The following is a 16,145-nucleotide window of genomic DNA, read 5'->3' on the forward strand; positions in this document are numbered from 1 at the left end:
TACTGGGTCAGCTATCACTAAGTCAGGGCTGGTTAGGACCTTCAAAGGTTTGTACTGGGTCGGCTATGCCTGCTGTATGCTCACTCAAGGCTGGTTAGGACCTTTTACGTTCTGTCCTTTAATCATCAGAAAGCCCACAGTGTGCCAGTGCATGCATGCCGACTCATGGCCTTCTGCAGATTAAGCAGTCATACTTGCATTACCGGAGTTCCACTGATGCATCGAGGTGTACAGCTGTGAATGACGGTAGGCGAGACCTTCAGGCCGCGGGGATACTGTGAAATGGAGGGTCTGAAAAGCTGTGCCATTTCACTTAGGCACTGCAGCAGCAACCATAACCAGAGAACAGGGTCGCAGTGAGCCTGGAGCCTATGCTGCTGCTGCCATTTAAGGCACAAGGATGGGATGCCATCCATCGCATGGCGCGCACACACACGCACGCACGCACGCACACACACACACACACGCACACACACACACACACACACACGTGCACACACACACACGAACAGTAGATGATGACAATCAGTTAATGAAATGAATTACAAGATTACAAGTTAAGAATGCAGTTAGTATGAGCAATGTGAATTAGAATAAATACAATGCTGTGAAAGTCAGGTACATGCACATCATGAATGCAGCAGTTTTTATCCAACGGTTAGTCGTTTCCAGTTGGGCATACCTATATTTTGCCACCAGGGGGCAGTATTCTTTCAGAGCAGAGAGACCAGAGAAAGTTCATACAAGGTGAATCCATACAACTCCCTTTCTATCCTGGTTAGATAAGGTGGGCCACTAGTGGCTGAACTTGGGGCTTTGTGGGTTTGTAGCGTATGTGTTTATTCGCAGCCTTGCCACAACTTTAAAGCACCTGAAAGGTGAACACAGAGAAGATGGAGGTTTAGAGTTTCATATTTCCACCACAGATAAACAAACCTACCTCAAAACTCCCGCCTCATTTTATCTCATGACACCATGTGCTTAATGAGCAGTTCTTTTGCATTTTCGTCTTATATAGCCATCCAGTAAACAAATCTAAACAAAAGCAAAAATAGTTAAGTAAATAAATGGTCTGTGTCTAATTCTAGGATGTTTTTTTACTACTGTAAAAAATACTATACATGATGTCCAGGTTAGAACCAAGAATCCAGACTTGAGAAGTGCTGTCATTTTTTAAAAAGTTGTCACACAATATCTGCCTGTAGGTGGCGCCGTTACTTTGGTGGCACTTTTCTTTCTGCAGGTTTATGAAACTTTCTACCATTAAGAGCCGTTTATTCTTCTGGCATAAACCAGCATCTTGCCAGCAGCCTGCAGGCGGGGCCCAGGACATGCCTCACAGAGCTGCAGGCGGGGGGGCATCCACAGAGTCCCGAACGATAGTGGGGGGGGGGGGGGGGGGGGGCTGCGGCAGCACATTAGCCACTAGATGAGCTTCTTGAGGACGGGGGATGTCCAGCTGGGCAGGGGGAGAAAATAGCTTGAAGCCACGCCGGGCACATCAGAGTTTCATAGGTGGCACTGTGCCTACACAGGGCACAAGGATGGCGCCAGCCTGGGGGAGCCGGCACGGTGGGGGGGCGTAATGAAGCTTCACTCCCACCCTTAGGCTCGCTCACTCTTAATGGGAACGAAGGGGCAGTGAGCAGGGCGCTCACTGCTATAACTAACAAGTTTAATGTTATTGCGAAAACAAGGCTCTCACAGACAGTTAGGAAGCAGCGACAGGCAGAATAAGGGCTCTCTGTCGCTCGTTAATACATTCATTAAGTTTAAGTCCATAAAACTTAGGCGGCAGCTGTAGGAAGAGCTCCCCCTACAGAAGGACCAGAGAAATATGACTGCGCGTCTGCTCCTTCCACAGAGACGGCTAAACAACATGGACAGCGACAGCCCGTGTGCACTGGGGCATGGCGCTGACATTCAGGAAATGAAGATGGCCTTTGGAAAATGAGTTTGAGCTGCTTAGTAACAATATTTATCCAAACAGCTCACGGCTGCCTCTGCTGTTGTTTACACTCCAAATATCCTAATCCCCAGTATCTGACTGGGTACAAAGCCTGTTAGGGCAATAATTCATGTTGTTTTTTTGCAAAAAAAAAAACACAGGCAAGTAAATTTTATGTTTCGCCTCGTAATATCGGCAAAGCTCAAGCTGTCGATTTAATATGAGAGCACAAATTATTAATTGAAGGCATTTCTTAAAGAATGCCATTATCTTCTTGGGGAACCTCCTGAAATTGAGATAACCCCTGTCTGGGATGCACTGGGGAAAAAAAAGATAATCAAATGAGTGTGTCTGACAACGTTTGCACGTGAAAATAATTTATTAGTGGGAGACGGCCGGGCGCTGTGAGGGATTCCCGCTCTCACACGTTGACGCCCATCAGGTTGACGGGCCTATCGCTGTAGCGTTTGGAGATGTCAGCTTCGATCTGCGGGGCACAAACACAGATCACAGGAGAAGCATGTTAGATGTTTCATCTGAAGGCATCAGAATCAGAGCTTTGTGATCCTATTCAGCATTAGGCTCCGCAAAGACGTCAATGAAGCAATTCCGGCTGCGTGAAACGGCTCAAATATCAAGTTGCATTTTAACGGCACACAAATGATTTAATTGATGATTTTTATCTTTCTTGCCAAACTCCACGTTATAAAACAGGCTCTGGCAGCAGTCGAATCATTTTCATTAAAGGCAGCCGACACTAGAGGTGGGCACTAGTAACCGATTAACAAGCTGACTGGGAAGTATTTCCATATAAAGCAGCTGCTTTCTGATGCAAATTGGCACTGCGGCATTGCACTGTTCCGACAGGACGTTAATTTTCTCGGTTGGTGATGATGGAACCTCCTTCACAAAATTACCCTAAAACAGCAAACGGGGAGTACAGCAAGACCGGTCGGAGGTTAGTGTGTTCTGCTCTCCGTCTGAAGTCCACATATGAAAGAAATAAACGTACTTGGTTATATTTGAATGAACCGGCAGACTGAATCGTACGCTGATTATAATATGTATTAATAATTGTCTGTCTTCCAGCTCACTAATGATTTCTTCCCTTCAATGAAATCTGAATTAACAAGCATTATTTAATAACTTTGCCAAGGGCCAAATACCAGGAAACCTCACGCGTTAAATTGGTATCATTCTCAATGAGCAAGAGAGTCAGTTTCGATGGCTTGGTGACATCAGAGGCCTGCTTTGACGCTGCTGTTATAATCATTTATACTTGTTTTGTACACTTTCGTGAGCGAGCTGGGTCCATGTTGAGGATAGGCCTGCTGAAGTGTCCTCTTCCTTTCCTCTGACAGGAGGTGAGACACTGACAAGTTCTGCATAATGCAGAGACACTGAAAACAGGAGCATAAAATACTCCTCACCGCTGCTGTGGGTCGCTCATAGCAAAATTTTTAATGGAGCCGCAGTCTAGTCCGGGGGTAAGCGATGTAGTTGTAATCTCCATATACCTGTTAGTTTAACATAATGTTCCTATTATACTTTGATAAATTTTACTCCACTACACAGATTCGTCACTGAGAAATTACTTTAAAAATCTGACTGTGTAACATGAACAATATAAGCCAATATCGTGAAGTCATTTTCATTTTGGATCATACCAGCCTCTGCAGCTGGCCTGCGAGCGAGGGGAAAGCGGGCCGTACCAGCCTCTACGGCTGGCCTGCGAGCGAGGGGAATGCGGGCCGTACCAGCCTCTGCAGCTGGCCTGCGAGCGAGGGGAATGCGGGCCGTACCAGCCTCTGCAGCTGGCCTGCGAGCGAGGGGAATGCGGGCCGTACCAGCCTCTGCAGCTGGCCTGCGAGCGAGGGGAATGCGGGCCGTACCAGCCTCTGCAGCTGGCCTGCGAGCGAGGGGAATGCGGGCCGTACCAGCCTCTACGGCAGGCCTGTGAGCAAGGGGAATGCGGGCCGTACCAGCCTCTGCAGCTGGCCTGCGAGCGAGGGGAATGCGGGCCGTACCAGCCTCTACGGCTGGCCTGCGAGCGAGGGGAATGCGGGCCGTACCAGCCTCTACGGCTGGCCTGCGAGTGAGGGGAATGCGGGCCGTACCAGCCTCTACGGCTGGCCTGCAAGCGAGGGGAAAGCAGGCCGTACCAGCCTCTGCAGCTGGCCTGCGAGCGAGGGGAAAGCGGGCCGTACCAGCCTCTACGGCTGGCCTGCGAGCGAGGGGAATGCGGGCCGTACCAGCCTCTGCAGCTCACGCGTGCGGGTGGCCAGAAGGTCGATGCGGGGCTCCAGCTTGGCCTGCTCCTCCAACGCCTCCTGCCTGCGCTCTGCCAGGGCGGCCTGCTTAAGCACCAGGATGTCTGCCTGCTTCAGCTTCTGTCTTAGGACATCGGACACACGCCCCACATACCTGCGGGACACACACAGGCAGGAAAAAGCGCACAGACACTGCTTTTAAAGTACAGGACGCATGAGCTGCTACAATATGTATATAATTACATGTGCTATGTAGATATAATGACGCTTGCCTTTTCTAATACAGTAAACGTACTAATCGTTTGAATTCAGGTATTCTTTTATAGGTAATCCTCTTATTTAATAGAATTCAAAGAATTATTATTAAAATCAGGTAGAAAAAAATTAAACAAAGAAAAAAAAAAAAAACAGGGCTGTCAATTAAAAAAATTTTTTTTGCACATTTTGCAATGAAGAAATCGGTATTATTCATGATTAAAAACATTTTCTTCCAAAAAATAAAACTTGTTACAATGCATATTTAAATGTAAAATCAATCACCAGATTAATGTAGAATAATCACGAAGGATTACAAGGATTTCAGATATAACAATGTAGCAGATCATGAATGACAACACTACAAAAAAAGTCTCTCTTGCAGTCCTTTACATGGTTTATATGTTTGCCCCATAATGCACTGCACGATTTCATTAATCGCGTTAATCGCATTAATTTAATGCGTTAATTATATTTAATTAATCAAAACGATTAACGCGTTAATTTTGACAGCCCTAGAAAAACTGAACACAAATTCATTATGAAGAGTCACAATCACATCTCCACAGGAACAGCGTGCGTGTGATGACTGACCGCGGCGAGGCCTGGATCATGAAGAGATGCTGCATGCGCACGCAGGTTAACTGCTCGAGCAGGCTGCGCAGCTCCAGGAGCATGGCCTGCACACGCTCCCGCGTCTGCCCCTGGATGACCGAGTGTGCCAGCTGGAACTGGCTCATGGTGACCACATCGCCCTCCTCAGACATCTCGCTGATCCGCTGGCACAGGAACAACTCCAGCTGCACAGTATCCGCGCGCGGGGGGGGGGGGGGGGACAGTCACACGTCACTCAGCTGGCAACATCAGTGCAGTGACAGCTCTGTCACTCTCTACCGACTGAGGCCCCAGCCCCCAAACATTAGCCCGTCTTGCTCAAGCCAAACCCTCGAGTTCATCCACATCCTAATTTAACGCGCTAACCAACTACAACTGCATTGTTGTTTACCAGGCATTCCTGGTTCATGAGGTTCAGGTCAACTAAAACCTCAGCAGAGCATGTCACGTGACATTAAAGGGTACGATCCTGAGGCAACATGACATCGTCATGGACCAAATAACAAGGCACATTTAGAGTCGGGGCATAACTACAAGGGCATGGTAAAATCAAAGTGAAAAGAGGAAACGTGGACAGGCAACAAAGGAGTACTGGTTTCCATCCTCTGGTTTAAAACGACACGTCCCAGGTTCACGGGACACACTGACACATCATGGCTCAGCATTCATTAGCAAAAAACACGGACACGACTGCGAATGGCAGCAACACTGAGAGGGAGAACCTGAGACCCATGAGGAAGGCGGAGGAGCTCCCACCTCCATCAGCTCGTCAATGAACTGGTTGCGTGTCTGGGGGTTTTCCAGCAGTGACAGCGCATCCTCCCCCCTGGCCACGCCTTCTGGACCTGCCGGAGCACCAGGGGCACCCAGGGTTACGAACACCATGGCGACGGCCCACTATTCATCACCATTACTGTCTTCACTGGATTGAAATAAACTTTTATAAAATAAGGGCATAAACAAGACAGCTGGGGTAACTCATACAAAGATATATGAGAGACCAGGTTATTGGTTACGGAGGCTATGAATGGAACAGGAGTGTAAAAGGAATAATAGGGACAGAACAAAAAGTTCATGTAGTACAACACTAAACAGGACCATTTATAATAATTTTATATGGACAAACCAGCACATTCATGGTATAAGCATCATAAAACAGTTTCCCACCAAAGTTCAGGAACACAGTTCCTAGTTCGGAGTTCTATAGCTTTCTATATCTCTCAAGCGCGGGGGCAAGTCCCACCCAGGTCATGGTCAAGCAAGAGGTACATAGGCGGGTATTGGGAAAAAAAAAATTGGGGTGTTTCTCAATTTCAAGAACGCAAAGATCGTACTTGTGCACTAAGCAAGAACGGTCTCGCTAACTTTCCTCCCAAGAACGAACTTGAGACACAAGTTAAGGATTGTTCTCCTTGGGCAAGATTGCAACCGACACATCTTTGGTATTTGGGGCGGGGCAAGAATGACATCTGGGGATCTTCATCATCCTATGTGTTTCTGTTCTTAGTACTGGAACTAGTCTTCAGCAAAGGCAGGTGACATAAAATGAGTACACAAGAACACAAATACGGTCAAGTACGCATACTGAGTAACATTCAAAGTTCTGGAACTACCTCTGAGGAACTACAATTGGTCTGAGTTCCTGCGATAGGAAATTAGACAGAAGTTCTTGGTTCCAGAAAAAAGTTCCTGCAGTGGGAAAGCGATGCACACTGATAAGCCAAAACGTTATGACCAGGCCCACGTGAAGCAGATAATGCTGACTGCCTTGTAAAAAATGGTGCATTTCAGAGATGTACTAACTTAGACTGCTGACGTTAATGATTTGGCCCTTGTCAAAGTCACTAGATCTTTATTCATGGTAATTTCTTCTGCTTAAACCTGTCAACTCTGAGTACCAAATGTTGGCTGCCCTTCCATTATATCCCAGACCTTGCCACTGCGCTGTGTTTAGTCAATGTTATTCACATCATAACGTTTTGGCTCATCGGTGGGTTAATCAAACATATACATTGTAAGGATTTTTAATATTACTTGTGCCCTTTTACGATTATATCAAGATTTTTAATAGTGAGAAAAAACAAGATTGTTCTTTTCTTATAATAAAAGAAAAATAAAAAGGATGATTGACACAAAAGTAACTCTGACTGTCCACAGAAAGCATGTGTATTGAGTCCAGATACAACTGATACCACACATTAAGTGCCTGGGTAGAATTCACTGATACTTTAACACATATATTTCATGGCCCAGCTGGCAAAGCCGAATTTGTTCCAATAAAGACGAGTCACAGAGTAACTCCTCCAAACATTTTCTCTCTCTTTATCTCCGCCTTTGTAGCAGCTGCTCTGCTGACGCCGACCAGGCCCTGATGCAAGGCTATTGTGTAAACAAATCCAAGGTGTCTGTCTACAACCTCAGCTTGGGGCTTTTAACACCCCGGCTGGAAAGCAGGTCGGCCTAATTGCTGGAAAGTTCCTGTTGGCAGCACAGCATTTACCAGTGTCCCTCCAGAATACAAACTACACAGGCACCGTGCCAGCACTGGCCCTCTGCCTATTGGTGCTCCACAGAAACACACAAAAGCCATTGGACTGCTCCACAGACTCTGTGCTGCCACCAGCTGGTGAGTGAATGAGCTACACCTCACAAAATATTTATGCCTACAACACAAATTGTCATTTAAAGATTACATTGAAATAAAAGAACCATATATATATATAACCGTATATTTTGATAACATCAACGTATGTCTCAACAGTGTCAATTTTATCATCATTTTTAGTGGCGTTCATGAGTGTCTGTGTTTGCAGATTAGGCCTGGGCATACTGCCATCTAGTGGACAAGTTTTGAATACCTTCCCCTAATTTTTGCAAACTTACAAACTCGCAGCAAGTGTCTGGTAAGGGAAAAATCACGCAAAGAAGTCTTGAGGAGACTTACAATCAGCACCCACGTCCAGAACTTCGATTTCCACTGGGCAAGCAGTGTCCTCCCCCCAGTCAATGCCATTTGCAGCACTCTGGGGAGGGGAGAGAGGGAGAGAGAAAATGGGGAGAAACTTGGGTGTAATTACAGTGTGCCAGTTAATAGCTTCACTGCTGTACTGTCAGTGAAACATAGATCTGCAAACCGCACAGACAGTGAATTCTTATCTTATCACTGGCTTTCGGCTAACAGCCCCTGCTATACCCACGTACTTCAGCACCGGGCTCTGAGCTTACGCCCCAATCCACGCCGCCCTCCATGCTGATACCAAAGTCCAAGGCCTGCGTCCCACCAGCTCCCTCCAGGCTGTCCAGAGCACTCCAGTCAATCTGCGGTAAGTTAACACACCAACAAGCTGTCGATCGCCACTGCAAATATCAACACACCTCATTCTAAAGCGGACCACATGCTAGGAGGTATGTTCCTGGTCATACATGCTACATACCTAATAATCAGTTCATTTTGATTGCTTCACATAACAATGAAGGTCAGTTAATGTTTAGTTACCGAGCAGATCTGGCCTTCCTAGAATTACTATTAAGGCCCAAAATATACACCATAACATCAGGTACTTGCACACGGCTGTCCAGCAAACCCTGAATCAGGTGTAAATGAGCTCTGTCCGATGCAGGAGAGGAGGGTTACATTCCGGTTTACGATGAGTAACATTTGATATTTATATTATTAGACTAATGACATTAGAGAAGGATGTATTAATTTGGACTGTGAAACCTTTTGTAATTGCCCTTTTCAGTTATTTTTAATAAAAATATTAAACCAGCATCTTACACTCTGCTAGGTTTAAGCTTCCAGCACAAACCATTCTGAAAGTGCAGAGATTCCAGTGCTTTTAAATCATAATGAAAACAAAGCCTGACAGTCCTGTAATAATGATTGTAACCACACATATGAACCTATTAAACAAGAAGTGCACCTAAAAATGAGAGTAAGTACAGGAATATGAACTAGATAGTAAATCCACAATGTATGGAGAATAATAAAAAAGTATGGCTTGAGATGGCAGAACAGAGAGGGGACAGGTGAGAGGGGACAGGTGACAGGGGACAGGGCACCGCAAACCGACCGCCTCTTCGGTGACGGTGTCCAGGGGGGCCTCCTCCATGGTGGGCCTCTCGATGACACACGGGGCATCCCCGGTCCTCCACTCATAAACGGTGGTGTTCCCCCTCTGCTGGACGAACGTGAGCATGGGCAGCACCGGCTCCGACCTGCAGAGAGAGGCGGCGCCATCGACCTTCTTACGCACCGATTTATTCTCCGGTACGATGCGGAACTGTTGAAGCTCATGGGGATCAAACCTATGTCCCTGCGGTAGGACACACCTTGGTTTTACCATTCTTGGGTTTACTGGGCTGTTTGAACTCGTCGGTGTCAATTGTCCTGCGTCTGCACTGCCTGCACACTATGCACTCTATATCACACTATGCACTCTATATCACACTATGCACTCTATATCACACTATGCACTCTATATCACACTATGCACTCTATATCACACTGTGTTTGTGCTGCGCTTTGCCAACAGGCTTCAGGAATGCAGCTATGAACCGCCTGACACGTTAAAGGTGCACTGCACTCACCAGTCACACACGAACTGCGTGAACGCTTTGTACAGCTGAGTGGGCTCCTCCAGACCGGCCACCTTCCTGCCCACCTGCTCCAGCACTGAAGGCAGGTCCTTCACCAAAGCCTGCAGCTCCCGTGCCACATTCTCCCCCTGGATGGGGGAACGCCATCAGCGCAAACCGCACCAGAGCCGGCAACGCGATAAACCGCATGTGGTCAATGAAAGGGGAAGGTACAAGCAGCCAGCTAGCCAACCAGGACAGGGGTGCAGAACAAGATGAGCAACCAATCAAAATGACCTTTTCAGCACTAACGAAAGGATTTCATGCATTTGTTAATTAAATATCTGCTACAACACTGGGTAGCTAGATGTATAAAAACCTTGCCAGTGTACTCTAAACTACATACTAAGAAAGAGGAGAAAACACTGCAATTTCACAGATTTAAATTTTAAAAATAATCTGAGACATAGTGACTGTAGCCCTAATGAAGTGGCAGCAGTGCAGCGCTAATCCATAATGGAGCTCCCCTGTTCCATATTAGCCGTATGCTCACTGTCACCATGCAGACTGTCCTCACCTTGATGCCATACTGCTTGCAGGAAGCGTAGAAGCGCTCCCTCATGTCTGCGGCCATGCTTTGGCACTCCACCTCCCGCCGACTGAGCTCGTTCTGCAGTTGCTGTGCCTTGGCCAGCTGCCGGCGCAGTGCAGGTCCCTCGTAACTCACGTTACGCACCAGGAAGCTGGCCATTTCCACTGCAACACCAACATACAACGACGACGAGCTGCCCGTTAGGCTGGGGCGGCACGAAGGTACATCCTGGTACTTAGTAATCCCAAAAGTAGTATTTTTAATACCGTCAAATATACAGACGTTCCTCTTTCTATTAAACATACAGATACAGAGATGCTGTATTGAGGCCATGTACAGCTGTTAGCAGTGACTGGAGCCTCACTTAAGTAAAAAAAGAAAAAAAAAAAATTCAAAGCGTTAACTGTATGTGTAGCTTAATGGCACAAAAACTAAGTGCGCTGTGACTGCGCTGTACACTGTTGGAGCATGCACAGCATACGTGAAGCCTAGTGCACATGCGACCGCAGATCAGGGACAGTGGGGCCAGTAAACGAAGGGTGATCGTTGTATCTCTTTAGCAAGGAGTTGTCTCCTAGTTTCCCTAGTGCTCTACTGCCACACTGATGAGTTTGTTTAGGCTCTCTCTGATTCCAGAGATTACAGCAGCTTAAACGATTTAGGTTTATTTCATATTATTATTATTATTATTATTTTTTTTTTACAAATACCTTCTTATTATGTATAACGGGGTATCATGGTATGAAAAAATACAAACACCACCAAAGATCATACTGAACCAAACAAAACACCTTTTTTTTTTAAACTAACGTTTGGCCTCCTGAAGATATGACTTCACCCAACCACACTCTAAATCCTGTTCATCTCCCTGACATTCTCCCTTCATCCCACCAGAGAATAAGAAGCAGACCACCCCTTGACCCCTCATACCCCACATCCACTTACCTAAGTAGCTGTTATCTTTTTCATAAAGGGACACTATTTCTTGCCAGTCCTACAGGCCAGGAATGACAGTTAAGACAGCAGAAATCAGTTACCGCTAAGTAACACACTGTCTGTCCATGTTGCAGAATGGGCACTAACATGTCTGCTTACCTTCATCCTCTGGGAAGAATACCTGCCAAATATATTTTTTGATGAGGCCTCGGTTCCCTTCAGAATTTCAACAATCCGCATACAGTGGAAATAGTGAATATCTGAAATCAGGTGGTAATGCATAATCATCACTTTGACAAAGGTAACTCAATATCAGGCTACATATCTGAAGTCTTACACTAGGGGTGGGATGGATTCCATTACAAATCAAGAATTGTCAAGGTGGAAAAGGATTAAGACCCATTGCAGTACAGGACTTAGATTTAGAATATATATATACAGCGGGGAAAATAAGTATTGAACGCGTCAACATTTTTCTCAGTAAATATATTTCTAAAGGATCTATTGACATGAAATTTACACCAGATGTCGGTAACAATCCGCTGAACAATTTTCCCCGCTGTATATATATATATATTTTTTATTTTTTTTCTCACTATAAAAAAACACTTGTTGCTCCAAGCCATTCACTGTTTTTTTTTAATTGACCAAAAGTAGCAAAAATTATTCAATGTGAGATGAACTTTGACCTTGAAAAATGAAACACAGACTTTTGCAGGTTAAATCTAACCATAAATTTGACCAAACTGTATCTGATCCATGCTGCTGCAATAGAAAAAAAAAAAGTTATAGCTCAGAAGAAAACACTCTGAAGTATCACTTTTTGCTACCTACGATGTAGAAGACATACCTCAAAAGGGATTTTTGCTGGTTTGAGCAGATGATGGTTTGAGACATGCCTCAAAAGGATATTTTTTAAAATTATACAGAATATTTATAAGCTCTGGAAGGTATGTGAAATTCACATGCCAAATGTAATAAAAATCAAAAATGGTGATGCAAAGACTTTTTTCTGGAAGTTTGTTGAATTAAAATGAAAAACCCCTAATAAAGTTTAAATTGAACCTTAGTGTGGTGAGTCTTGCTCAGGAAAGCCTTCATTCTGACAACCTGTCACAGGTGGCATACCTGCAAGCAGCAAGCATGTGGCACATGCACGCCATGACACTGCTCTCACAGGGACACTGACAAAAAGGCTCTCAGTCAGGAACTCACAAGATCCGGAGAGCAACTGCTTGATCTCTTCGTTCTCTGGCATGTCCTGGATAGCAGAGTTTATCTTCTCGCGGATGGCCATGATAGCACCCTGCCACTTCAGGTTACAGTGTCTGCGGTCCACCAACCAGTCTAAAAAGATCAACAAAATCAGACACTCCATCAGCTTGTCATTAGTTGAACCAAAAAGATAAATCAAATTAATACCACTAGACTTTTATACATCGTATCAATACACAGTAGACATTTAAGTCAGGACAGCACATTATAAGGACATCAATTAAAACTTATGTAGTGGTTATATAAAATACACCAGTGCGCTGTACTTACCAAGTAATTTGCTGGTTTGTACGTCGATTGGTAAATTCTGAATGTTCTGTTGACAGAGAGCTAGAGTTTAGATTGTTAAAGATGCTCTTCTAGGATGAGACATCAGTTTAAGTTTAAGGCTGCTGCAAAATGTCAATGACGGAAATACATGTGGAAAATCCGAGCTCGGGAAGTTCTTGGACAGGGAATAAGGTTAAAGTTGGATCACCAGTATCTGACCAAACATTACTCTATATTCAAATGTTTAACTGATAACTGAATAACTTCCAGTTTTACCTCTGATAACTCCATGCGGATTTGCAAATGTTACCTAATATATTGCAGAAAACCCCGTTTCACCTGCTGTCATATATGTGCAAAAGAAACTTACCGTCATAGCGTCTTCTCCCGTAACAATATTCTGTTTTGAAATTATAACATCAAGATTCAGCCTCAGACATGCACTTCTGTGCAGCTTCCTGTGGCATTCTGTTTACAGTCCAAATCCACGTCAACACACACTACACCAATCAAAGTGACTGATACTGCCGAACAAAATTCACAACAACCAATAGTATCACAGATATTTGAAAGCTGTCTGTGATTGGTGGTAAATAGTTTACATCCGGTTCGGATAAAGTTCCCGAGCCGTCAGAGCGGGATCGTTATAATAAATATATGCGCGCAAACTTTTGGTGGGAAATATGGGATTAACGCATGGTTTAGTGGTTTTAAGTCAAAAGAAATTAATTCGGTTATCCTCTTTTGTTCACTTTATTTTAGCCCCCAGGCCACAATGACTTAAGCGAGGTAGAACTAGGAATACCCGCGAAGTCTGGCGCCCCTGTTGAAAGGAGTGCAGTGCAATTTCGTCCCGTATTAAACATTATTCAATTTATTGGAATATGCATATATTTAAATTCCTACGGTACGCTCTTCCCCGAGTCCATAATGGTAAAAATGATATACTGCTCATTAGCATACACTATACAAGCCCAGGCAATTAAATACACCAGTGAAAGAGTTTTAAAGTAGGCTGCCTGTGTCAGCATAGTTAACATTAATTTTACCCAACGTACTGGGAAAATAGCTGGAAGATGTAGTTCAGAGTGTGTCCATTAGGGGGCACGTAATTCTTTGCGATTCTCGATTAGAACTACAGTATGACTTTTCCGTTCTTGCTCTCCGTCATTCTACAACAGAGTGACAAACGCCCGCAGCCCCCCAACGCACACACATACACACACACTTACGTAGGTATAAGGTATAAGGTATAATCTTGTTCATGCACCGCTATTGTTTAATCAGGATAATAACTGCAAAAGTTCATCCACCTTTCTGTCTCCTGTACCTGCATATCCACTACAGTGTCAGAACGAGCCTGAAGCATATCTCAGGTGGCATGAAGAAAGAAATACCCTGGGTGGAACGCAGACCCATCATAAGGCACAGACAATCAACTTCGTGTTTTTGAGCTCTACACAGTCAGAGCTGGGGCTGGGAACTGAACCCTGGGAAATCGAGATCACATAGGCACTCAATGAGCCATCACCGATTTGAACCATTATTTCAGTGATTTCCCTTGGAATAAATAAAGTTTTCTTATCGGAATTTATTTAATGTAAATTTTGTTCTGCCTCATAGTTTGTACTTTTTAATTTGAAGATTGGAACTTTGTTAAAATAACTTAATGGTAATTTATTTCACTGTTTGTACGCCATTCAAAATATTAAACTGAATAACATTTAAATGAATAAAGGAAATTAAACAATTCATCCTGATGACAAAATGTTTGGGACTTAATACTGACTTGTGAATATACATAAGATTTACAAAATTTGTTAGTAGGCTTAAAACATTGCTTAGTTCAGAGTAAGTCAAATTGAAATGTAAAAAGCCAGCCCTTCTTTAATTATATAAATTAACCTATATGCGTCTCAACACTTAATTCCGTCATTCACAATCATTTAGCATTCTCTGTATTGTACAAAATAAAGCCTGAGTTTGGTTGGAAGTGGTTGCCAAGGGAAACATTCCGAAGCATTAACAGCTGACACGTTTCCAAAAATAGACACTTTTTTCAAAATGCTTTCTATACATTTAGAAGCATTGATTGAAGTCAATTTTTAGCTTGCCTTATCTGACTGTGCTACCCAAACATGCCACATTTTGCTTTTTTGTGATCAGTGTTTATGTACATTTTGACTGCTTTGAGTACATTTCTGTTGGCTGTGTTTCAAGTACAACTTATCAGATGTGTCAGAGCTTAAATGTGCCTTGGTACTGTATTTGGCAGGGTAATAGGTGTCTCACCATGGGACAGTATCATGTTTGTTCTCTTGGCTGGAGGGGCTATCCAATTGAGATAACAGAAAAAACTTAGTAGTTGAACCTTGATGAATAGTGTTAACCAAAAAAGCAAAAACAACAGATCTGGAAACTGAAATCTCCCACAATTACTTGTTAATGACTGCACTACAACAATAGATTTGCTAAGCAGAAGATGAAAGCCTGCGTGCTCAATGGTTATGCTGAATACAAACATCTGCATGTATTATATGATGCTTTAAGGTTATTTTCAGAAAGTTTTAACTAACTGTCCATCCCAACCATTGCTACTCCATGCATTTTAGCATTAACTTGTTCCATTACTGACATAATAATATATTTAAAAATTATTGTGGAGCGTAAGACCTTGAGGCAGTGTGTGGCTCAGTGCGCTAAGCCTTTGTGCCTGTGATCAGAAGGTCGCTGCTCTAAGCTCAGCCTCATCATGTCCATGGCTCTTTGAGTAAGGCTCTTAACCCCCAGCTCCCTGGGCGCCATAACAGCTGGCTGCCCTTCATCGCCAGCTTGCTCACTCCTGCAGAAAGCAAGTTGGGGGAGGTGAAAAGGGAATTTCCCCACAGGGATCAATTATTATTTAATATCAAAGAATGGAAAAAAGTATTGATAATGATTTTTCAATATAATGGCTTCCTCAACTGTAATCCTCACCGGAAGAGGCAGTGGGAAAATGAGATGAAGTTCTCTGATAAAATGTGTCACCAGGTTATGGGCACACCTGCCCCCCCCCCCTTCAAAAAAAGAAAAAACTAATTATACTCTGACCTCTTCAGCTGAGAATGGAGTGCAACATTTTTGGTATATCCTGTCCATCAGGACTGCAGTGACTAATATTTGCATGCCTAATGTTGTGGCACTACCTGAGTTTTCACCGCAGTATATGCTGTATGCAAGCTAGTAATTTCCTTTGTTCTGTTTTTATTCCGATTGCGAATTTTAAAACACACCTAATTGCCATCCTCTGGGACTGGAAATAAGCAGACAGTTTCAAAGTGGATCCATGACTGCCCTAATATTTCATACCTTGCAGACACCATGAATGGACTTGCGTGAGGACTCTTCTGTTGTCAGACAATGATGT

At 44.1% G+C, this 16,145-nt stretch overlaps 1 protein-coding gene across 1 annotated transcript; it reads right to left on the reverse strand.

The window, feature by feature from the left end:
• Positions 1–2,308: 2,308 nt before the first annotated feature.
• On the reverse strand, positions 2,309–13,245 carry cdk5rap3 (CDK5 regulatory subunit associated protein 3). Its single transcript, XM_023814388.2, has 14 exons — positions 13,110–13,245; positions 12,740–12,785; positions 12,410–12,541; positions 11,354–11,454; positions 11,204–11,252; positions 10,244–10,422; positions 9,679–9,815; positions 9,162–9,306; positions 8,290–8,406; positions 8,033–8,111; positions 5,845–5,933; positions 5,068–5,273; positions 4,201–4,372; positions 2,309–2,435 (listed from the first exon to the last, which is right to left on the reverse strand). The coding sequence occupies exons 1-14, from the start codon at positions 13,113–13,115 to the stop codon at positions 2,370–2,372; spliced, it is 1,524 nt and encodes a 507-aa protein (XP_023670156.2). The 5' UTR covers positions 13,116–13,245; the 3' UTR covers positions 2,309–2,369.
• Between the last annotated feature and the right edge of the window lie 2,900 nt (positions 13,246–16,145).

This window comes from Paramormyrops kingsleyae, chromosome 5 (genome assembly GCF_048594095.1).
Source record: "Paramormyrops kingsleyae isolate MSU_618 chromosome 5, PKINGS_0.4, whole genome shotgun sequence".
In the NCBI taxonomy this organism is placed as follows: domain Eukaryota; kingdom Metazoa; phylum Chordata; class Actinopteri; order Osteoglossiformes; family Mormyridae; genus Paramormyrops; species Paramormyrops kingsleyae.